The sequence below is a fragment of the Euprymna scolopes genome, chromosome 4 (assembly GCF_053919585.1).
Source record: "Euprymna scolopes isolate OS-2025 chromosome 4, ASM5391958v1, whole genome shotgun sequence".
Classification (NCBI taxonomy): Eukaryota; Metazoa; Mollusca; class Cephalopoda; order Sepiida; family Sepiolidae; genus Euprymna; species Euprymna scolopes.
The window spans coordinates 31,735,353-31,762,996 of NC_136485.1; the positions used below are offsets into that span (position 1 = coordinate 31,735,353).

At 30.5% G+C, this 27,644-nt stretch overlaps 1 protein-coding gene across 1 annotated transcript in view; it reads right to left on the bottom strand.

Annotated features, from left to right (window-relative positions):
- LOC145266994 (neuronal acetylcholine receptor subunit alpha-10-like) overlaps positions 1 to 27,644 on the bottom strand; it is a 616,119-nt gene that overhangs the window by 20,768 nt on the left and 567,707 nt on the right. Inside the window, exons 5-7 of the mRNA XM_080122868.1 lie at positions 21,196 to 21,240; positions 15,777 to 15,886; positions 10,154 to 10,689 (exon numbers count right to left, since the gene is read on the bottom strand). Coding sequence (XP_079978994.1) covers positions 10,154 to 10,689; positions 15,777 to 15,886; positions 21,196 to 21,240 — 691 coding nt within the window. The remainder of the gene's footprint in view (positions 1 to 10,153; positions 10,690 to 15,776; positions 15,887 to 21,195; positions 21,241 to 27,644) is intronic.

The window sequence follows — 27,644 nt, forward strand, 5'->3', positions numbered from 1 at the left end:
AAATTTAAAAAAAAACCTAGATTGCACCTCAAAAAACGTGATCTATGTAATAAAATGTCCAGCATGCGATAAATCCTACATAGACGCTACAAAAACCTTAGTAATAGAGTAGCCCTACACCGATCCAACATCAAAATCGCGGAAAATAGACACCTACATGTATCACAACATATACACGCATGCAGTGGAGGCAGATTCGAGATAATACCCATCTTCCAAACTGACAACTACTTCTACTTACTAACACAAGAAAAAAAAATATAGCAAATTTTATCCCCGCCTTAAACATCTCTCCATAATTATACACATAAATAGGCAAAACACAAAATACACTTACACGCATGCATGCTTGGGTAGGTGTGCACCCTCACACACGAAACAACAAAAAAAGCACAATAGGGCACACGCACACTTTCGCGGGTGCGCGCGCCCATACCCAGTACAGTACCATTTCTCTTAACTAAACAAACAACTAGAAATTAAACGTATGTATGGGTATGTGTGCGCGTGTGTGCGTGTGTATATGTGTGTGTGCGTGAGCGTGCACATATGATTGTGTATGCGTGTGTGTATATGTGTATATCATCTGTTATCTATGCTACATCTTGTTTGTATGTATACGTGCACTTATGTTTGGGTGACCGAATCCATGTGTGCATATGTGCTTGGATTGGAAAGGAAACTTCAACCAATATATACATAAGGTGGGATGTATGAATATGTATGTGTGTGTGTGATTGTAAGTGCATGTGCCCATATATATATATGGGTGGATGAGTGTATACACATCCGTATGTATGTGTGTATATGTATATATATACATATGTATGCACATGTATGAGTGGGTAAATGTGTTCGTGTGGATATGGATATACGCGTATGTGTGAGCCCCTGCATATGTCTGTGCGTGTGCATGTGTGTGTATGTGTATGTGCCCACATAGTATGTGGATGTTTGTGAGTGTATGTGCACATACATATATGTGTGTACATATATGTGTGTATGTGCGTGTATATATATCTTCTACCTATTCTCCATCTTACTTGTATGTGTGTGGGTGCGTGTACGTATGTCTGAATGATTAAGCGCATGTATACATGCGTGTTTTGGTTGGGGAAAAAAGTATATATATGTATATATATATATATAAAATAAAAAAATAAAAATAATTGTTAGCGGTGGATGTATGCGAGTACGTGTGTGAGTGTATAGGTGGGTATGTATATATGTATATATGTATGCTCCTACATATATTTCTATGTATGTACGTGTGTGTATGTGTGTGTGCCTGCGTACGTGTGCGTGTGCATGTGTACATGCACATGAATGTATATGTATGCGTGTGTGAGTGTGTGTGAGTGTATGCTAGCCATGGGGAAAGAAAGTCTTTTAAAAGAACCCTAAAAAAACATAAAAACCTTCACCATATGGACTAAAAAACACTCTTTGAAAATAACTTTGACCGGACACTGTGAACACTTACAGTTGGAGACAGAATGTCTGAACACCAACAACAACAGAATGTCTGAACATCACTCTGAAAAACATATTTAATATCAGCGGAGGTTATTCTAGAAACTCCCAATTTAAAGAAAAATCTTTTTACGAAAATATCTGAAGAGAGCACACCCTAAGCTCGAAACGCGTTATAAAAATATTTTAAAATAAAAATATGATGAAAACCTTAAAAAAAACCCACAATTGTTGATGGCTACACTCTTTTAAATATACATTTTTTTCTCTCGTTGGAACTACGCAACCATCACTTTAAATATATATATATATATATATACATATATATATATGTATATATATATGTATATATATATATATATATATATATATATATATAAAGTTATGAGAAAAAATTCGCTAAGAGTGAAAGAACGAAGAAATCGATTTTTCAATATTTTTCCATGAATTTGGGTTAATTTTAACTGAAAATTTCTAATTTGCAAATCATTGTAATTAATTATAGCATACAATAATAAGTGGGAAAATGAATCCTAAAAATGGTAAGACTGCATCTTGCCGAGGATATAAAAATAGAATTGCAGGATTAAGGCAGTCGAAAATGATTACAAGCATTTTTTTAATATATTTTAGGAATAGAAAATGTGGAAATATCTCTGTAGTGAAGCGAATTGGTCAAAGGTTCGAAGTCGAACGATTCTATCCGTTTGAAGGACGACCACACGCTTAAATGAACGGTTTTGAAGGATCGAAAGAAAACTTATGTTGGCCATAGCAAAGAATTAAAAACAGGGACTGTAATATCTATTTCTAGATATACAATATCTAGACGAATGGAAAAAATGGGATTTTCCTCGAAAAGGTGTTCAAAGAAACCATTTTTATCTAAAAAGTACATCAACGATAGAAAGAGATTTTTCTCGTATTATTGCAAGAAAGATACAGACTGGTTCAGGGTTTTTTTTTCTGTTTAGATGAATCAATATTGTGTCTTGTAAGTGATGCTCCCGAAACATTCAATCGAAGAACTGGAGAAAAAAATTCGCCAAGTTGCATAAAAACGATATTTGAACACGGGAATTGAGAGATAATGGTTTGGGCAACTTTTCCTGTAGCAGGAATTGGGGACTTATTTGATGTAAGAAGTCAACCAATGCAAAGGAATGCATTCAAATATTAGAAAAGTATCCAAACGCTGAGAATAACACAGAACATTATTTTTCATCGTGTTAATGCCGTTGCACACACTGCTAAAGTCACAAAAACATGGTTTTCTGATAATTCAATTGATGTGATATTTGGGCCAGGCCAAAGCCCCGATTTAAACCCAATCGAGATTATTTGGTCCCTAATATCTCGTGCCTTGATCGGAAGAACTTTTGAGAACAATTACAAACTGGGAAGCTGTGCAAAGCGGATGGAATAGCATCTCTTCTTCACAGTGTTTCACTTTGGTTGAGAGCATGTCTAAAACGAGTGACTTTTTAAAGAAATCAAAAGGGAATGCAATTCCATCCTAAGCATTTATTAAAGTAAATGTCTTGTTCTGTGTTATTAGTCTTGTTTAAGTTTTCTTGTTCAAATGTTCTTTGTTCAATATAGCTTTACGTGCAATAAAATGTATAAAATCTGTTTGCCCTTTTTTTTGGACTCAGGTGTGTATATTAGTAAATTTTTGTAAATATACAATGTGACTTTTGATTTAAATAACACTGGAAATAATACATTTTGGATAATGAAATATCACAAGTTTAGAGTGCAGTGATTATAATAATAATAATAATAATAATAATAATAATAAAAATAAAAATAATAATAATAATAATAATAATAATAATAATAATAATAATAATAATACAATACGGAAACCAACACACCTAACTGAGTAATACTAATGTATATTACATATTTAACATAATATAGGGTCGAATATATTAAGAACTCGAGAATGTTAAAACAAAAGTCGACAATATTATATTTATATCTATATAGAGGTGTGTGTTTCGATTAATTATTTCGCTCAAAAGCACAATAGGTTAAACTGAAGTAACCTTCCGGGCAGTGACAACGGGTTAAATCTCCAGTATGGATAGAACAAAATGACTATCACGAATGTTTTCTATTATAATATTCGCTCATGGTCATTTATCTTCCGAAAGTGGGGCATATAGTGCATTTATGTGTAGATTTTATAATCAACAATCGGAGGTACAATGTTTCTAAACAAAGAGATACTTCATTCTATTTTATTTTATTCATTAATAATTTGGTAATTATATACATTAAAATAAGTGCATGTATCAAGAAAAGATCTTTTCATTTTGGTTCGGAAAACATCATGATATTCTTTAATATTCCTCTGTCTTTGCGAGAGTAAATTGCAAATTAAAGAATTTTGTTTTTGTTGGTCAACGTACTTTTACGTATATTTATTATTTTATACGGCATGATCACATTGGGGTAACTGATGTTAAAACACCGTTCTGGGTGGCCACTTCTAAAATGATAAACAATTTAGTAAGACTACAAACTCTATATGCCCTAAAGGCCTGGGGATCGGCAGCTGAGGTAAATAGTACAGCGTATTATGAGTTCAGAATTTTTACGGATTCTCAATCTTCCGCTCTCAACCATCGTTTAAATACGCAGATATATTCACTTAAGGTCAAGATAAAAATTAAATAATACAAGTAATGCCTTATCTTCACATGACCTTTGGGCTGTTATTGGTAGCTCCTTTGTAAAAAATCGTACAAACCTTATAAATTATTACGTACATTAGTTATGAGTTCCATACACATGACCATACCCTTTCCTTTTAATTTCTGAGGAACATGAAATAATCATGCCAATATATATATATATATATATATATATATATATATATATATATATATATATATATATATATATATATAATTTAAAGGAGATTAGACTAATAGTCTAAAGAGCTAAGTGTATTTTAATGTAACAGTGTAATTACTAGTTTAATTAAAATACAGGAAATGCTCGTTGTAATTTAGATATATAATAAGCTCGATAGTTAAATGTCCTGGAGCTAATTCAATATTAAGTAATGTGATTTACAATTAAAAAAAAAAAAAAAAAATTTAATTTAAAAATCAAATTTTAATTAAATGAAAAATCAGTTTCATAAGAAGAAACAACAAGAAAGTCAATTATCTGTACGATCGTTTCGGAAATCCGTGCTTTTTATTTGTGGTATACATGAAGTTATGTAGAACAAGTATATATAGTTTTTAGGTAAGCACGGTCTCCTCATCAGCAAATTTAGGAGGATTTTTATTGAATTTAAAAGACACCATGAATTAACCTAGCATTAAAAGTAAGGCAGATGAATCTGAAAAAATTGAAATAAAAGGTTTGGATTTAAAATTTATGAGAAAATTAATATAGGTTAGAGATAGAAATGAGTAGAAAAAATATATATTTTTGAATTTACATAATAAATTTGATTTAAAAATATATAGAGATAGTTACCTTTTAGTTTTTCTTTTTTTGAAATCAGGAACTGTGTTTAAAGTAGTCATTTAGATGTTTGCTATAGCTTTTTATTTTATTGAATGATGAATTTTAAAAGGGCGACGCTCGTGCAGTAAATTGTTTCCGTTAGCGTATTTTGATTTAAATACGCTACAGTTAATATATATAGAGAGAATATTTATTTTGCAAGTTTTTAAGGGGAGATAATTGTCATGTGTTATTGACTTAATTTATTATTTATTTTACGGGTCACAGGGAGGTAATTGGTCTAACTTAATTTATAAAAAAAAAAATTTAAAAAAAATTGTAATCTATTTTTACTAATGAGTAATTTTTAATGATTTAAGGTGGTTTATATTTATTAAATTCAAACCAACGTTTATGATTACATGTCAGAAGCTCGTGTCTTGAATTTAATAGTTTGTTGTACTTCTTATATCTTCATATTTTAAAATATTTAGGGTTTCTTTTGTACATAGTGCACAAAATTTATCTCATGGTTTATATTATTTGCAAGTCTCAATTATTTGCCATTTTCAGTTGAAAGAAATATTGCTATTTTTTAGTTGCCAAATATAGTTGGATAGAGTAGTTTGGTTTGATAGAGAGTTATTTTTAAAAGAATGTTTGTGCGTTGAAATTCTATGTTTTATTAGGCCAGATGTGGAACCAATATATATTACCTCTTGATTATTGTGATTATTTTTCGTTAGGTCTATTGTTGGATTATTATGTGGTGGGTTGATTAGTAATTGATCGGTAGATTGATTTAAGTTGGTGTTATTATTTAATCTGGTAGTTGAGTTATGGCTGTTAATAGGTTCTTGTAGATTTGGAGTTTTTGATACTGTGCAGCTATAGATAACATTTTTAATTTTACATGAGCCTTGTAGGGGGCATTTATTTTTTCTTCTACAGTTACAGTCCGATGTAATTTGTATGGTTGTATTTTGTAGTTTATTAATTCTCTTATTATTAGAGCTAATTATTTTCTGATGAAGGTTAGGCATAGTAGAGTAAGAGACTTTAATTGTGTTCTTATTGAAAATTTTATTATATCTATGGGGGGCTTTAAAGTTCTTATCTAATATTTTAAAAAATTCTCTGGCTATGTTTGTTTCTAGGTTTTTGGAATACGGGGGGTTAAACCATAGGATCTCCTTGTGTCTATTCTTACGTTTACGGGTTTTAGTTTGCTGTTTATTTGTATTATTATCTAATATTTGTAGTTTGGTTTTATCTTTTTTTGTCTCTTGGTTATTTTTCTTAAATCGTATACGGGAAGACATTGCCATATTATATGTTATTATATATTATATATATATATATATATATATATATATATATATATATATATATATATATACGTGTGTGGGTTGGTCGGTGTGAATTAATGCAGGTAGCGGTATGAATTAATGTAGGTAGCGGAAAAATGTGCTAATTTTGTTATGCCCAAAACAATTAATTCGGTAGTCGTTTTTATTTGATTTGGGCTAAAGCTAAATATTCAACGGCTGTAATAATAATAAAATAAATATTCATTGGTTTTAAACAGTCAGTAAAACCAAAAAATTGTAGATAGTCTTGTGTTTGAGGGTAATCGTGAAGAATAAGTGTAATTTAGTTAGATATTTCGAGATTTATAAAAAAAAATCGTTAGAAGTAATGAAATCGGAATCGGGAATTTACTACTAACTCGATAATGGTACCGTAATCGGAAAAAATATTGATATCGTCCCTTCACTAATATATATATATATATATATATATATATATATATATATATATATATATATATATGTATATTTATCGCAAACTTTCCATTTCTGTTACCAGTCTACGTTTTAAGTACCTTATACCTTCAAATCGATCCATCCTTCCCCCTTTCTCCCTCTAGTTTAGATATACGAATACTTTTGCTAATAATGTTGTTGTAACTAGGGCTATTATATTGATATTAATAATAATAAAATGAATAATAATAATAATATTAAATTTAGTTTATTTACTCGATTTGATTTATATATATATATGTATATATATGTATACATGTGCGTGTGTATGTGTATATGTGTGTATGTATAAGTACATGCATGTGTATATATATGTATATGTACATATATATATATATGTATGTGTATGCATATAAATGTATATATATTTATACATATAAATATATATATATATATGTATATATTTATATATGTATATGTACTGATAGTCCTTAAGTCATATACTATCTGATAAGTTATTAAAAATTACCTTAATTTTTTAATTATCTTAAACTTCTCTCTTCACACTTATTTTATTATATTTAAACATTTAATGAATTTTAAAATTAAATAAGTCTTTTAAAGTTTTATTATTTATTCATGTTTACTTAAATTTCCTTAAATTTTATCTTTACCTTCATTTTAATTTTAAATTTAATTTTATTCTAAATAAAATTTAAATTAATATTTTAATGCTTTTTCATTATTTGTTGCCGTTAATTGTCGTACCTTTATTCGTTTAAAGAGAAATTTACCTTCAGAGAAATTCCATAACACCCCCTCCCCTGCTAAAAATACATATATACACACGCGTGGCCGCACACATACACATACCCACACACACACACACACCCTTTTTTTCTCTCTTTCTCTCTCACACATACACACACTCACATAAACACACTCATACACTTACACACACACACACATGCGCGCGCGTGCGCGCTTTCTTCTTTCCATAATCTATTGGCGTCGGTTTTATAGTTATATTTTTTAATTTAAAATTTGGAAACTCTGAGTTTTAAACGCTAATTTAACGTTTTCCCCCTCCCTCCCCTTGTTTGTTCACTTTTCATTGGTTCAGTTTTTCATTGTCTCTGACGAACTTACGCTGTTTTATTTTTCAACCTTTTATAGTTGATTCGGCGTAACGAAACCGATAGTGCGACCTTGAAATATGTATATAGTGGCATAACAAATATTATATATATATATATATATATATATATATATATATATATATATATATATATATATATTGTGTATATTTAGGCAGCATATTCTCCTTTAAGCATATATTGTTAAACAGCACAGCATTTTCTTGTTTGACAATTTTCCGTTTTATTTTTTCCAGTTTTCGAATAATCCTTATTGTGTTATATGTAAAATGGTGTAAAAGTGTCCCGTAGTCTGCGAGCGTTTTCGGCGTTTCCGCCATCGTCTGGCTGGTTATATAAAAAGTCGTTTTAAAATTACGTCGAATGATAAGTTCGTGTTTTAAAATTACATCGTACTATAAGATCGTTTTTGGCTTATGTGGGCTATTTATATACAAATTTATTGGACAGTTTTTTTTTTTGTTTTTTTATTATATATACATTAACAGAGGCATTTTAAAATATTTTTGCTGGATTCATAATTTATATTGTTTATTTTGGGTGGTCTCACTTTTATATACAATGCCTCCAACACCTTCAGTCTCCTAACGTTAGAGTCTGTTTGTACAATTTTTGTATTTTCTACCATGATGTTTCTAAATTGAGAATGCTGTCAGCCATGTTTTTTTTAAATGTTGTGCGATAGAGCTAGTATCGGAAAGATGAAGCGTTAGTCTACGGGACAACGTGTTGGTAGTATGACCAATGTAAGAGGAACAGTTAGAGATACACTCTCCTATTGGGCAATTAAATTGATAAATTACATTGTTCTTTTCCAACACTTTGTCCGCTTGCGAAATATTGTTATTAATTACGAGATTAGTCGTTTTCCGTTTTTTATAATAGATAATGAACTTCAACCCTCTACCACTGCTGGGAGATACGTATCGTGGAATTATGTCTTTTAAGACCATTTCGTCTATGTGATAGTGTTTATGCAATTGGTTACAGTAAAATATATTTATGGGTGACGGATTATTATCCCTTTCCCTACCAGCAACATGACTTAAATTGTTAATACAGAGAGAGAGAGAGAGAGAGAGAGAGAGAGAGAGAGAGAGAGAGAGAGAAAGCGACCGAAACGGACATAACGTGAGAAGTATTGTAAAATGTACAATTGCCCGTCTTACAAGATGGCATACATAAGCTCTTTGTTAGATTCAACATTTTCGTTGTACATTTAAATTTTCAGATCACGAATGTATACACAATGAAAAAATGAGCTTATTATTTTTTCACATCCTTTAAATGATATTTGCATTAAATTAATTTTTTATTTTATTAATATTTTATTTGAAAAAAAAAGAAGTTAAATTTATGTTTATTAAGCCCGATGTATATTTACGCCATTTTTGAAAGTTGCTCCTTAAAATTCTTGTGCAGTTTCTCCAAATTATGAATCAAAATAGGAGTCTCCCACTGAAACCAATAATAAAATATCTCTCGATTATTGAATCGCAAAATTTCTAATGATCTGTAATTCCCCAAGAGAATAATAAAGTCTAAGTAAACATTTTTATTGTTTATCATTAAAGTAATTTTATAACTTTTGCGACGTTTTGTTTGATTCTCAGGTGATACATTTTCGTTAATTCGTAATTGAAGCATAAATTATATTTTATCTAAAATTTATTATTACACATTCTCTATAACACATAAATATCCTATTTATACAGTGGGGAAAATAATTGTTGGACACATCCCATTATTCCTTATTTAACACACATCTTTATGCAGCGAATGAGGCGAAAAGTTAACAAGGAATACGAAACAATATTGTAATGTATACATTTTTAAAAGTAATAAATAACCAATTAAGAAATCTTGATTTTTGTAACTTGGAGAATTATTATACTATACACACACACTCACACACACACACACGCACACACACACATATATATATATGTGTGTTTGTATGTCTGTGTGCATACATATGTGCGTGCGCGCGTATGTGTACATATAACTTTGATATAGACATAAGCCACACTATAATTTTTAAGCGGTTATACATCTATATTGATGTATATAAGTAGACTAAGTTAATCCGATGAAACTACACGACGATTATGTTAAACACGTCGTCATAGCTTCCGAAGTTACTTCTCTAATATTCAAAGTTTCAAATCTGAAGGTCATTCATATTGACTAAAGGCTATTGCATAACTATTTTCGTCTGCGTTTTTCAAATTACGAAATTCCGGCATATTTAACTGAGTGTTTATCGTAAGAACAGCAAATACAAACCGATTAATGGTACAAACTCCGACGTGGCCGGCATATTCTCAGCAATGAGGAGCATGAAGACGGAGAACGCGAGTAAGACGGTCAAGCCAAGAGTGACTTTCTCACCCGAATCGGGAGGGAGACAGAAGCCTGTCAGCGAAAGTGTAGAAAGCAATACGCAGGGAATAATGACATTGAAACAGTAATATAATATCCGGCGGCGAACTTGTACGTAGAACGTCACATCCGGAAACGGCTCAGGGCAACACGGATAGGTTATTTCGTTTCGTACAACTTTTGTTGCGACTAGCGTCCATTCGCCGTTGTTGACATAATTCGAAAGATCAATGTTGTCAGTTAGATTAGTTACGTCCACTTGAAAGCCATCATATGCCCAAGAGCCGAGTTTCAGTTTACATATTTGATCATCAAACGGGAAATAGGTGATATCCATTTTGCATGAGCTACGCATGCGCACAATAGGTGGCCAAAATACACTTCCGTTTGCTTCAATCATCGCAAGACTTTTCATATATCCCTGATTTAAACTCTCTGCACTGAAAATAGAAATAAAAAAAAGATTAGCATTTTAGCATTTTACGGCGATATCAAGTTATAAAATTTCAAATCAATTAACAAGAATGCGTAAGTTTCTACAACATATATTGCGCAACAACCCGTACTTCTTAAAATTCCGTTGCTAAGTCTGAGAAAATAATTATAACGTTCAACAAGATGTAGCTGAAGAAGGCTGAAGGTAGTAGCGACCAAAAATATGAGAACAATAACACTCAAGATGAGAAAAATATTCTGAAGGATAAAAATAATATGAATAATTAATCTCTATTTCGAAAATTCAGAAAAATTTGCTGTCTGATCTGTCATTGAGAATAATTCGAAAGGTCAGAGGGGGTGGAGGAACTGCTGCTACAAGCCGTCTGTATATTTTGCTTTTTTATTTTATTCGCATTAATAAATTGAATTGCTTAACAAAGTTCCCCAACTCTAACCGGAAATAGGTGTCTTATGTTTTTATCTGTTGCTGTTTCATGTTTGTGATGTAGTGCTCGTTTGTATGCTTATTGTATGCTACATTAATGCATCTTTTAGCACAGAGACAGTTGTTTCGATAAGAATTTCAAATTCTACTGCCAGTATGCTATTAAATCAATATAAATAATTCTGTTTTGTTGTCTATAGTTTATTCGATTGCATTGACCTTACACAAAAAAATATGAAAGTACGTGTTTAATGTTTTTATCGCTTTTTACAAAAAGCGGCCTACTCTTGTTGTCGAATCTCTCAAGACAAAGTAAATTCCTTTTCTACTTGAATGTTTTTTTTCAACAAGTATACTGTTTGTTTATTATTCCATGCTTCAATACTACTTGGATTGGCTTGCTATTCTGTCATGTGTGTGTATGTCTATGATTTGAAGCGGCTCTGTTTTATATTCATAATTCATAACCTAATCGCAGCAATCAGAAGTGAATTAATCTGAGAATAATAAAACGATGATTTTATTCATGATAGCAAAATGGCCGTGTATAAAATACGTGCAATAATAAAATTAAATTAAACCATTGAATTAAAACATTGTACTTATGCAATAAATGACACAATTTTCATGAGTGTTGTTTCAGCATAATTTTCCAGCTTACATATACCGCTGTATATTGCAAAACGCTCAGCTAATGCAGCCGGCGATATTGTATTTTATTAATTAGAAGAAAATATAACTATTTATGATGCAAAAATGTAATTGATTAAGAAGTAACTATTTTAGTAATGCTCTCAGGATTTATCTAGCCTGTTTACAGATATATGTATAAATCGTCATGAATGAGAATTAATGGAAAATACATCAGGTCCAACGATATTGCAAGTGTTTAAAATTCACTACGAATGAGTGTCATCGGTTCGGAACAAATAGTGACTGTTTAGAAAATAAATTTCAAGACATTGTAAAGATAACATTTTTGGAATATCTGACAGATATTTAAAAACTTTCATAAAAAAATACCCCCTAAAATTACCAAACGAAAACCAGGTAGATAAAAAAACGTGTATACATAAATAATATTTTTCGCAACACGCCTAACCAACACCAAATGAAAGAAAAACAAACAAAAACTTCCCCCAGCAAAATATAAAAACATTTATTGCTATACATTATTTTACAAGAAATAAATATTTATTCATAAAATGTTAATTAGGCCCATTATTTCTTTTACTTTTTTTTTGTATATTGTATTGCAATTAATATCTGTAAGTGTTTTATCATGTTGGTTTTATTTTCTCGTATCGTTTTAAATTTGATTGGCGATCGACATATTCTGGTGATTTAAATAATCCTCCGGAATATGCCGACGCAACATCCACGGGAAAACATGTCGCTCTCACCAGTAAACGGTTAAATTAAATACTACACCTGCTTAGTACAATATAAAATTTACGTTAATTCGATTAAAATAAAAATTGTGCGCTTTCATCCCATTATTATTACGGTAAACAACCGTCGTTAATAAAGTGAAGCACTTTAAAGTAAATAATTATTCAGACGTTGATTATAAGTACATGTTATTTACCATCGGTTCAAGACATATTTTCACACTATTTGAAACAACTCTTACATATCCTTATGTATGTATGTATGTATGTATGTATCTACCTATCTATCTATCCCTTTGCATATATGCGGTTCTAGGTTCAATCCTTGGCTTCGGAGAGATGCTAGTCTAGCGGCATTGATGATTTGTGATACAACGAAACAGGACTGTATGTCGAATACTACAAATATATTTTAAGCCCCCCCTCTTTGGGTAGAGCACTGTCGTAAATAATCTCCCCCGCTACTTAATTGGCTGAAAATGCGAAGCTCGTTGTTTGTTTGTTTACGAACAGGCGATTTGAGCACCATAAAAGTGGTGGCGGGTGTCTATTTAAATAGACACACCGACGAGTTATTTACGGGCGTCGATTTCATGATCTAGTGGGAGAACTGCCGACTGTCAACACGACGGTTCTAGGTTCAATCCTGGGCTTGGGAGAGATGCTAGTCTAGCTGCACTCATGAGTTGTGATACTACGAAATAGGAGTGTATGTCGATGACTATAAATATATATATATATATATATATATATACACACACATACATGTATATGCGTATTATTCAAGCAAACATCATTTTAATTAATAGCAATATGTTACCTAAATATACGTTAATGTATTTTATTGATGGTTCTTGTGTTGTTAATTATGCTGGAGACATTAATCAATACCTATTCGATAAGTACACAAAGTTTTCGATAATTGTTAAAAGTATTTTCATTTTACACACTATTCAAAAAATAGATTAAGAATTTTCATTTCATGATGCAAAAATAAGGGCAACAAATAAAATTGTGCTAACTAAATAATTTAATAATATTATATCTGGCAATAGTATTAATTATAATTTTTTAATCCAGAGATCCATTATTTGGCATTTCTGTTTAAATGTGTTTGGGTTTCTTTTGAAACCCTTGTCTTGTTGATAGCTATTGTATTTGTTGTGGGTTTTCTAGTCAATAATTATCTGACAAAGAATCGAATACACACATTTTTTAATTTAAAAAAATCATTAGAAAAATTAAAATAAATTAAGAATAAGTTTATGTTGTCTTTACCATGTCAGCCAGAATAAAAATGCGGCCTGAAGTAACATAATAAATATTTTTTAATAATGAAGTGCCTTTTTTTTCGTGATTTTCTTGGAACTAACAATATGTGTCTGCTTATCAGTATATGTATAGATGATGCTGGTGTGACCTAACATGTGGAATCTATTCAATTCTCTAAAACTACACCAATAAATGTTTCTCGAGCCAGTTTTTTTTATTTATCTTCTCTAACGGTCAAAGCTTGTGTATGCTTTGAAAGAGAATTCGACATCGTCTTCTAATTACATCTATTTATTTGCGTTAGATAATGAGACTAAAATGTAATTAGCAAGCTATGACAAAGTCGACAATGAAGCCGATTCTATTCTCTCAGGTGGCTTCACTGAATCTAATTAAAAAATTCTAGTACAAAGTCACAAATATAATTAAATAAGAAAAACTGTTAAATCTTATATGGTAGAAATCTTCTTTTAAAGTAGTGTACATATATGATGTGTCAGGCGTAGACCTGCAATAGGCATGAGTTACACATGATTAAATTGTAGTCTGACGTCACGTCAGGTGATCATGATGTGATTATTCTTTTTTCGAGCCATCGTCTTAAATTAGATTTCATTTATTCCATAGATTTCAGTGAGAAAATAATAATGTGCGGTTCTCCTACATAGATGCTTTCCTACTCTGCATTATCTTTATGATCAGAGAATTAAATCAGCTGCAGAAAAAAAAACCCGGATTCTACATAAGCCAAAATGTGGTACAAATAAAATTTCACAGTAATAATGCAAATATTACATGGTGTTGCATAATGTTAAATATATATTTTAAATAATTGTTTTGTAACATTAAAATGTACTCTTTTTTCGTTAATAAGTTCATATTATAATGAAAAGGATATGATGACTTACCTTGGGTTTTCAAAAAACAATATATGCTACCTATAATTGTATCCGTTAATTGTGAAACAAAGTTACGCATCTCCATCTACACTACTATTGATTTAGCATTGTTTGCTTCCAGTAGAGAAGTTAACAAAGAGTGCCATAATGGCAATATAACTACAGTGTATATACAAATTCTGAATCTCTATATGGTCAGGGATTAACAACTGACCAGACTACACGTCATATTAATCCAATGATAACATTTTAAATTAAATGGAATATATTCCCCTCACTATATAGTATTTAATAACAATATATATATATATATATATATATATATATATATATATATATATGTTATTAAATACTATATAGTGAGGGGAATATATATATATTCTCTGTAGATCAATTGCCATATATATATATTATATTTTTTGCCTGAATATATATTAAACGTTCGTAAAAATACCTTTTAATTAACAATAATATCATGTATAAAAAGAAGAAAATTTAAGGTGTTTTTCACACGGAAATAGTAAAGCTCTTAATGCTTTAAATTTAAATGCTTATACAATGGCGTACCGATAAAGGAACTTTATTCATACTTGCCTTTTAAGACGGCAAATATGGCACAAGGTAAACGATAATGTACGCAATCTTTTCTGGAAAACCAGTTTTCTCAATTGCTTTTCCTCCACTGAGTATTGTGAGTGCTTCAAGCGATCACTAATAAAGAACGCCTTACGAACTAGCATAGAATTACTGTATGCACTGCAAAGAACTATACGTTCATTTTAAAACAGAAAATCTGATGGTTCATGCAACTTCTATGATTATAGAATGAAATCAGTGTTATATGTATCCACCCCCGCAACTACGGAAACAAATGATCTTTCGTGAACATCGACACAAAATAAACAGGTGTTATTATGATTATACATATTTTTATTGTTAAACCAAAAGTACAATTTTCTTATGACACAATTTAAATTAATCGTGGAACGATGATTTTATATTAAGGGAAGTTGTGTAATTTGTGATATAGGTCTTTGAGAAAAGCACATGTGTATCAGAAGGTGAAAATATTTCATACAAACCTGTTGTAAAGAACAATATCTGGGCGCCAAATGAAGTCGCAAGGAATGCGAAACTTCGTTATCCCGCTGAATTCGTTTGGATCCCAGTGTAATTTCTCATCAAACCAAGACTGGAAATGTATGAAAAAACAAAGACACACTCACAAGTATATCATATCATAACATATCGAAAAGGTTATCTTATATGTAATGGTATTAAAGTAAAAATAACACCTGGAAATTTGGTACAAACTTATCAACCACACAGACGTATCCTGCCAACTGGAAAGCATTTTGTCTACCTAGATGGGTATTTAGTTCATGAATAGTTATAGGTTATCTTGAATATAATGACATTGAAGTAAGTGTTTAATGCTTTTTTATGTATAAAAAAGCGTATTACGATTACAACTGATGTAATGATTACAAATTTTCCTTTATAACTTACTTGTTTCAAGTAATCTGTTAAGCATTTATTAGTGAAAGTTTGATGAAAAGTTAAGTACATAGAAAATAGTATTTGTATGTGTGAATCTTAGAAAATATTGGAAGTTTGTAACAATACTATGCGTGCTACATTTGTGTTTAATACGCTTACTGATTTTGATCTGAATTAAATCTAAATTTTTTCTCTATCGAAATATTAATTAAAAAACAGAAACAATAATACTAAAAATCGATAATAGTGCCTACCAAGGGTATAAGTATTGCCATTAATAATAATATTAGTCAAGGCATTGATTTCGATCCAGAATATCAGTCACATTCATCATAAATGGAAACACAACAATTACTATCTAAAAATATTATCGAATGTGTTGATTATTAATTTCTTAATTCAATCATGGCATGGCAGGCTGAACGCCAATTCCTTATAAATATGTATTTGCGAAGATCGGTCATTTATAATGAGATATTGTACTGATAATAGCTAGCAATCGGTGTCAAGATGGGTGGAAGTATAGAATATAAAATATCGATTTAAATAAATGTTAATACATGATAAAATAGTTAGCATCATACAGAAAATACACATTAACAATTCTAAAAGCGGTTGTAACAATTAGAACAGATGATTTAGAATATATATATATATATATATATATATATATATATATATATATATATATGTGTGTGTGTGTGTGTATGCATATAATATAAAAACTAGAGTTATCTCCCTTTTCATCTTATCTTCTTTCCTTATAGTTTAAATAACTTGAAAGGAGCCGTCAAACTAAAGATGTTAAAATAATTTTTGTTGGACTTCTTAAAAAGCCTCAAACGAAATTGTTTTTGCAACCTACTTATTTTACGTTTACATTTATTTGAAGTTAAATGCACTTATAGTGTTCTGCGACTTGTATATTCGTGTTTCTTTTTAGTCTGAATCCAAATCGTCTCGTCGAAACACAACAATAGATATGTGTGTGTGATCCGTTGTTACTGCTCGTGTAATATTATGAGAGTTAGCTAATATTATTTAAAGTATTATATATGTCAATAATAATTAGTTATGACAAGGTGTAATAATGGAGACACATTTCCGTATATGTTTAAAACCAAACAATTGAAAAACGAAGAATGTTGTCACTTGGAAAACAATTTTAACATTATATATTATCATTTGTCAATATAATTACTAATTAAAGCGAAAATAATGTGAAAAGAATGTGTCAGTATATCTAGCCTCATTGAACCGAAGAAAATAAATAGTTATAACTGAAATACAGTAAAACAGGCGCACTCCTTTTTTTGTTACATAGGCATCACTATTTATAAAGGCCTAGGGACCACTCGAAGATCAGGTTTAAAGAGTGTACAGTAGAAATTGTACTATAGTAATTGTTAGTTATGGAAATTCGGTAAATTTGTCAACTTATATGGAACGGCTCATAAAAATGTGTTTACGTTAGACTTGAAGACAACAATATTGCAGTCAGCTTGAAAGCAGGAAAATGGAAGACAATTACACAGGCGTGCAGTTCTAAGAAAGACGCTTTGTTCATGGAATTTACGTTTAGGTTTACGCAGAGATAAAGTGTGGGGGAAATTGTTGATAGTGTTTTCTGCTAGACGAGTGTTTCTATTATGTTTTTTATCATATGGATGGATATACTAAAGCTGACAAAAGTTACAGATAGGTTTAAAAACGATTAAAGTGCATAAATAATTGTATTGTAATTGTGGACGAAACAAGACCGACGCTGTACTCGCTATCAACTCAACGTTCATTTAAAAAGCCGAAACGAAGTCTCACCGATCGATCACTGAAATGTTCTAAAAGAGAGAAAACCACCCAAAAATGTTGTGAAACAAAAACTTTTCCCTATATCTTTTCATATCAGATTATGCAATTTTTAAGTGGTTGTAACACTCGTTTAAAACTGACTATCGGAGTATTTCTCAAGACAAGTATGTTTTACTGTAACCTTCTTGTGTGCAGTCAGCACCAACGATATTCACGGAGTATGAAATTCACAAGCGGTTCCATTCGCATCTATATCCCCGTTAAGGGGGATGACGACGTTAGGTTTTTGCAACTTTTTTGCAGGGAGGTGTCGACGTCCTCCTACATACAGCACCTAGACTCCCCAACTTGGTCACCCATTTTAGTAATTATAAGACTCAACGCTGCTTAACTTCTGTGATATGACGGGAACCGGTGTGTGTCAACGTGATTATGCCGTATTGTGTATATATATATAAATGTACGATGTTTTGTATAAAAAGTCCTCATTGCGCAAGTAAAGCTATTACACGAAACATTAATATCGTTGAACACCTTACGAAGTGCTTAATTTAAAAAGTAAATGTTTACTCTATGGCTCTTTGTACGTATATATAAATATATATATATATATATATATATATATATATATATATATATATTCATGCTGTGTTCTCAGGTGCATGAAGGTTGTTTTAAATGTTCAAATGAAATACGTATTATATGAGTGTATAGGCCAAATTATATATATATATATATATATATATATATATATATATATATATATATATATATAGATAGATAGATAGATAGATATAGATATATTCGCCATGGTGCTAAATGGAAGAATATAGTAATAGAGAATCCGCGTGTCATTCAACGGTGATATTTTCTAATGCCCGAAAGATTACGCTTGGCACACGTTATATTAAAGTCAAGATTTTGTTCTTCGGAACGCAAGAAAATGTCAGCGTTTACGAACAACGTGCGGATTATTTACCATTGTATTTGTTTCCAAGGTCGCCACTGATAGTAATTTTCCCTCTAGCAAGTCGTAAGGAAGAACTTCATCATTTGCGTCCAAGCCGGGTCTTTTATCTGCCCCAAATCTCACCAATTCACGTGGGCTTATCATGTTCCTCACATCTTCTAGCATTAAACCAAGGACACTTCTTGCATGTCTTTTTTCCCCTTTTCTTCCTAGGGTCAAGTATGAGAAAGAACACACTCGTTGTTTTTTTTTACGGTAAGGTTATTTGAGAGGCTTTACCACCATAGCCAGAAAATATGTATCTAGAATTCTGATTAAAACATGTTACGCTTGGATATAATTTTTAACAAATTAATATTTGTTTATTTTAGAAAACATCGTGGTTTAACTAGATTTAGACGTATATCTCACGTATCTTATGTAATCGTGTACATTCACAGACACACACATACACACACACACACATATATATGTATATATATGTATATATATATATATATATATATATATATATACACACGAGCAAGCAGTTAATAAAACATGTTAAAAATACTTTTAAATGAGTTAAAAACATATTTAATCTGAAAAGGAAACACTAGATAAGTGGATAGTCCTTAATCCGCGGAGTTCCGAAGAAATACTTTCCTTCTCATCAGAGGGTAGGAATTAGCAAAATGCGGGATCGGACTTTGCATACAAAAGTATTTGATGAAATAACAAGTAAGTCAAAGATCTTACTTGAAAACAAAAAAAAGTTAAGCAGAGGGAATATGATGAAGAAAAATATTGAGAAAAATATGGTTAACATTATGGGATCATGTTAGGCTCTCGTCGGCAATATTGTTTTCTGTTTGAGGAAAATTCAGGACAGCGCATATTGTCTATAATGATGTTCATTCTTATTAAACTATAGCTTATCTATCTGTATTACTATATATTTCGTGTTAGTTTACTATCAATTTGTAATTTTTTTTTTTATTTGATATATTTTTTAGTAAATATATGTTTAAATTTATTTTTTTCTATTCTGTTTTCCTAATTGACCTCGCTTCCGGTCTTAAAACTCTGTAACATCATCTTTGTATAGATTCTCCCTCAGGCATTTGTCTATAAAATAGTCCCGTGGCGATGGAAAAGTTCTGACGTGTGTATGTCTGAAATGCTTGAGGCATGTAATAATTGATCTACCATCATTATATATATATATATATATATATGTCTGTATCTATTATGTATATATGCATGTATGTTTATATATGTGCATGTGTATGTATATGTATGTATATATATATGTGTGTGTGTATATATGTCTATGTGTGTTTGTATATATGTATATATATGTGTATATATGCATATATATGTAAGTGTAAAATGCATATATATGTATATGTATGTATATGTAGTTTAATGCATGTGTATGTATATGTACATTTATGTGTACGTATTTGTATGTGTATATCTATGTATATGTGTGTTTGTATTTGAATAATATGTGTATATATGCATATGTATATGTACGTATGTGTGTATGTATGTGCATTATGTATTGTGCATGTATGTATATATGTGTGTATGATTATAAATATGTATGTGTGCATGTATATGTGTATGTGTGTGCATATATGTATGTGTGCGTGGATGTATATCTATATATATATATGTATGTATACCAATGACCGTCTTCAGTGTCATGTCTACTGCATGTGAACTCACCGGCAGCACTAATATAGTCATTTTCAGGCTCATGGACTTTCGGGTTCTGAGGGAAATGCACTCTTCTGACAAAACCTTGCAATCATCATATTAAACTTATAAAGTCGATAATAACTGCCAGGGGTGTTTCTCATGTCGTATATTTGTGTCTATGTTAAAATTGGAAGGTTATCGTCAACGCCAAAGCTATTTTAAAGCTTATATGTTTTTACTGCTTCTATGACCGAATATAAATAAGTATTAAATTAAGAAATCAATTTAACAGAAAAAACGTTCTTTTTGACAAGCAGTTTAGTAATTTAAATGACTTAGAAAAACAGCTAAGTTTAAAAGGAAAACGTTTGTTACAATAATGGAACCAACACTGTGAATTAGATATTGAATAGACTTGAATTGAGCATAAATGTGTAAAAATGTTTTGTTAATTTCTACAGCGTGAAAAATGAAAAATAGAATGTAGGTATTTAGTATAAAAATTTACTCTTAGCAAAACTAAATGATAACCTTACCTGGTCAAGCCATACATTCGATGTAAGTATTTGATTTTTCTCATCCTGTAATATAAAAAAAACATGAATATAAAATAAAAACATCATACGAAAAGAAAGACAACTCCAAAAGTATTAAACATATATTATTAGAATTTGAATTAGAATCATCTATCGATGTAAATAATTATGAGTTTAATCTGGAAAGAATTCAAACGATAAAAATACTTCTTTTTCTCTCTCTGTCTCTATTGTTCTCTCTCTTTCTCCTATTTTCATGATTACATCATCATTTTTCACATTTTAATAATTATTAGACACATATGTAAAAAGAAATGAGAACGTGTTCTAATGTAATCCTTTATTGCAGCATGTATGTCTTACGTCATCAAATGATTAAGGGGATAAATAAGTTTACGAAAAACTGCGGAAGAATTTAATAGCGTATATTTATACAGCGCAGAGAGGAAAAAAGCTAAAACCGAGAACAACTAGATATCAAACAATGGATGATTTTTTTTTATAAAAAATATCGACAGAAAGACGCGATGAAAACATGTGAAGAACTTTTATTTTTTTTTCTAAACACGTTCATTTATCTAAAAGACAATGGTACAATCTTTGTTGGAAGTATGTTTCTATATTTTTAATTGTTTATCAGAATATCATCAATGCTATCTCAACGAAAGTGTATTTTATGATATACTAGCAGGACACCCGTCATTGCCGGTCGTAAAATACGCTTAAACATGATATTTTGATTAATACAGATCTCGTTTTTAATATCATACTATATTAGACTCAATAAATATAATAGTAAATAGTTAAAAAGTTTAACAAAGGAATGACTCGTGGGCCACCACCAAGAATCGAAAGAAAAACGTCTAGTTTAAGATTGAAAGTTTTTTAACGTTAATGTATGGGCTATCTAGAGATGTTTGCTCCAAGGCTAAATATTTATACATCAACCAATAATTATTACGTTACGCATGCAAATTCTTAATGCCGTTGTTCCATTTCACCTGGCAAATTTCATTTCATTTAATTTTCCACATTCCCCACCGACTTTCCGAGGCTATATCTCATATATAAAATTTCACATGGGTTCAAATACACTATATATTAAGTTTCATGCATGTAGAAAAAATAGTGACAGAGGAGTTTGGTAAGAAAAATGTTTTATAGACACACACAGAGGCACACACACATACACACATATACACACAAATATATATATATATATATATTAATTTATAAAATATATATGGCGATTAAGCTACACTGAATATTCTGCGTTTCATCCACTATAGGATTCGTCAGGCTTATGCGCGAATTCTGTGGTTGTTTCTTGTTTTTATATATGTTGGGGATTTTTAGTTAGCCAATCAGCTTTCTAGTATCCACCGCGCCCCTTCCTATCAGCCAATGGGCAATCATTTTATCGAACAAAGTATCTAACTAGCTCTACCTACGTATTGAGCACTTTTGAATAAATACTTAAAGTTTACGCATAAATCTATACTTTCGTATATTAAATTTATGTGAGTAAATGAAGTAGTTATATATATATATATATATATTTAACATGAATACATTAATATATATATATAGAATTATGGTTGTATTTACCACAACCATTTTAAGCGATTAATATGCAGGTATAAATTATGTAGAATATCTGCATGAATATAATAACCCGTAATGCTAAACTAAAGATTATCATACCATGAGAAAACTGAAAAGAACTCATACGGAATTAATTAAAATGAATGTTTAAAATAATAGGCAAATTAGCAAGATGTTTTGCAGATATATGCAATTTCACGACCAATATATAACAAAGTTGCATTTTCTTTTTAATATATAGACAAAGGTTTTTTTTTTACATGAATAGGAATATACAAAACATCCTAGATTTTTAGGAGTAAAGATTAAGCTTTTTATCTTCGTATATATAATATATACATTCATTCGAAATTGTAAATAATCATAAAGGAGTACGTTATGGAATATGAGTATTAGGGTAAAAAAACAAGTACCGTAATAATAATGACTATGATGTAATAGAGATAATGTGCTAGAGAGTTAATAAAAAAACAATTAATTACAATATTTTAATGAGACAGTAGAATTAGATTTGAAGAAAAGAAACTCAATAATGTATATATACACATATATAAAATTATATATCTATAATGTATATATATCTATCTATCTATCTATCTATATATATATATATATGGACACACACCCATAGACAGGTGCATACACACACACACACACACACACACATATATATATATATATATAGAGAGAGAGAGAGAGAGATAAAGAACAATACTAATCCTAAATTATTGCATTGCAAACACTCTAGTCTTTTGTTAAACAACAGGTAATTTAGGTCATGTTTTTCTATCATTACGTGGTGCATATACATGGTTAAAATGCAATGTCGTATTCAACAATGTTGCGTTTTCAGACTGCCTTGCAGCCGGTCGTTCAATGCGCTTAGAAATGGTATTTAAATTAATGCAGTTTGTTTGTGTTATAGAATCAACCCTCTATTGATTCCTATATTTTACGAGGAATAATTTTCCTAGTCGACTCCTTCGCAACAAAAAATTTAAAAATAATAAAAATGATGATTATGTTCATAAAATTCCGCCAGTGTTTCTTTACAATATAGCGTCAGCTGACACTTGGGCTTGACGGTGAATCCCTGTGAAAAGTCACATTTGATTGATGTCTATTTTCACAATATACAAATGAAGGAATTATTTGTGACGATTTTTAATAGTACCTCTTTTTATCGTAAAATGAACTTATTATTAAAAATAAAATTTAAAATAAATGGTATGGTAAATCCGATTTTTTAACAGAGTGTATTTCGATATGTAATTGAATTCTCTACAACTAAGCTATATGTTAAGTTATTTTAAATCTGTTTTATTTCTTAGAAGAAGGGATTTGCTCGAATTTTATTATCTCCCTTGGCCGATGTAACGTAAAGTATTCTCTATATAAGAGACGAAAGCTATTTTAAAGATCTGATTTTTTCGATTTTTTTATTCTTGTCGGATTAAGTTCTGTACAAAACATATCAAAGAACACTGCCTGAAAAGCAGAACCACAATAGGACGACGTAGAGGTAATTGAGACAGTATATGACGCTTTTGACATAGCACCTCCACATGTCATGCCAGAACAAAGCTGATCAGTCAGAAAGAGAAAGTGCACAGACTCCTAGCTGATTTGTCCCAAAAAGAACACATACTGAAGAAAAATCAGATTTGGAGAGGGTGTTGTGGGAACCAACCCTCTGGGTGGACTCTACCACCGTCTATATATATATATATATATATATATATATATATATATATATATATATATTAGCGTTGTGTGAAATTTGCAAAAAATACTCTTTGACGGTTAGGAACAAATGTGGATGGAATTCTCTCACACACACAACTTGATTTATATATAACAGTAGGCATAGAGAGAAATTATATTATAAATGTATTTGATTGATATATACAGTAAAATAATCTCTAAGGCGTTTTTTAAAATAACTCCTAAATATTTTTTTTAGTTTCATAAATAAATGCATAGAGCAGTTATCAAATGAATAAGTACATCAGGGGAACTAGAATGTACACTACGAATTACACCCTTTAAAATGTACTTATATTGATTTGAAAACTATTACAAAACGAGATACGATCAAATACAACAGGGAGACACTCCCAATGTTACTTACATATATTTTTAATAGTTGTTCATTAATTATAATTAAAAGGAAATTATGGATAACAAACAATTTATGAGAAAGCCACGTGCGTGTACTCATGTAGCATGTAGTTCTCTGAAATGTTTTACACAGTGAAATACAAATAAATCATATCAAACCATATTTAAAATAATATATATGTGATAGTAGAAAGTTCCAAGTATAAATTCAATGAAAATAGGAATTTTTAAACGAAATCTTTATTACTATTATTTTACCAATCGTTCAAATTGTAGGAATTTATTTTTTTATTCTAAAATTTTATATCTTCCATGTTATATCCAAAGTGCTGAGTGCTAAAAAAATCCCTTATATTTTATCGACACCATGGATTCGTTAAATTGCGGAGCAGATTTTAAAACTAAGATTAGTATATATGTTACTGCCAAACTTGAATATTATACATCCAAAATCTATATTCCTATATTTTTATATCATTAAAAAAATAATAAATGTGTCTAGAAATGACACGTTTAAAACATTTTACATGTGTATATACCTACGAGTATTCCAAGCGGCTAGGTGACAGCTTTTAAGATTGTATCACAATGTGGGTCGACATATGGACTCTTAAATGTCATGTTCTTGTGAATATATAATATGTATACAACGAAACACAAACTACGAGTCAGACACCCGACCGTAGGACTCATGACAAAAAAAAAACTGTGAATAAGAGAATTTATTATGCGGAAAACTATACAAAGGGAAGACCGTTCGCCATCTAAAGGTAAGGCTAGAAGCACACCGTAAAGCCGGTACACGGGGAGAGGTCGGAAATCGGGACTAGCTGATCACATGCAGAAATAAAAAGGAATACTTTTACCTTCGTGGAACGAGCTCAAAATTATTGACAGGGATGCAAAGTGACGAGTCAAGCGAACCAAGGAGGCAGCACATATGTTAATAGACAATTACTAAGCAGACCAAGCCTAGGTTTTAATAGCATCTTAGTCTCTCATTATAGAAAATAATCAAATACTGTATACCCTTAAAAATTTTGCGATGATAGGGAGATAATTCCTTATCGATTTTTATCAGAGTTGCCTCCCCTTTTGTTAACTAAGTTTTTTTACAACTTCATAAATAAAGTGTATACTAACCCAAAGAATAATAAAGAAATTAACGAAGCCAGTAACTTTTCTCTTCTCTTTTCTAAACAACAAGCAACATGCCTGACGACAGCCGAAGGACAATCCGAGCGAAACGTTACACAAATAACAATGAATATGAGAACAATTGTCCGATAAATTAAAGTAATGTATGCACCAGTGGATTTGTGTTTCTATTGGGATGAAAACCTTTCGTGGGATGCTGAACAACATTTTATATTAATAACGTGTTTTACTTTAACTGAAAAGGAAGCAAAAATGTTAGTATATGTAGTAAGCAATTTTATGTAAGAAACTTTTTTTTTCTTATATAATAGAAATTCACGGAGAACGGTTATAGTTTTGAATTTATTAAATAATCTTGATATGTCATTAAATAAGCCAAGAAAAATGAATTTAACGCAAAGAAACGACAGTTAAATGAACGTAATTTATTGACAAGAAGGAATTAAACATCCATTTACCAGATTAAATGCGATAACTTAAGAACTTCGACTATACGACTGTCTTTTCTTTATGTATTAGATAAGTTTACAAACACAAATCATGTTGAATCCTATTTGATATGTTTAAACGCAAAATGTCAACAGGTCAAGCTAATAAAGATAAATCATTGTCCTTTTCAAAAGGAATCCGTTTATACACTACACAGTGATGATGAATTATAAATGTAAGTCAACGATAAATGTGATTCTATTTGACAATGCAATAATAAATGTTCTGAGTCAATTCATACGATTATCGATGCCAACGGCATCTTTGAACTTTCGCAAAGAAATCACCCAGAAATAAACACAGATTAAAAACTGCGAGATATTCATTCAGAATAAAATGTTTGCGGTGTCTGTTGTTTTTATGTTCGTTATTGTTTCGATAGGTTCATACATCTGAGGTTTTTCTGAAAAGAAGCGTGCTTGCTTGTAGATAATTAAAAATTGTGTGAAAAAGAGGAACATATTAAGTTTAATTGATAAAGATACATAAATAATATGAAGGACGATATACAAAGACAGCGATTTTTATTTAAATAAGTCGGAATAAGTTCACTTTTAAAACGGAATAGTCTAATAGACCAATGATTTCGAAAAGATATGTCCGTTGTTACCTAAAAAGAGAGGCAACCGCATACGGCAAAGGTAGTTTCTGGAGAACAGATGGAATTCGATAGTAGGAAGAGTTTCTAGTTGGTTCGCAAAACTCTCACTTAAGTAGTATCATTATCAGTCTTAATAATTAGAAACGGAATTAATAATGCTTATATCTCCAAAACACTATCACTTGTAAAATTGAAAGGTTATTTCACGAGAAACATATGTTCATGAAGACATTATAACCAAAGTATTCAAAGAGTATTAAAACAACATGTATACATTCAGAAACACTAAAAACCAATACACTAGTTATTAGATATAAAAATCATTATGAAAATGTATTAAGAATAGCAGAGAAACCCGACTGAATCAGAGTTATTAATAAAGTTATCTCATAAAAACGTTGCTTATTTGGGAGAGTTATATGCATGGGTAAGCCAGTTACTGCTTAAATTTCGAACAAGCAACTGTTGTCATTTT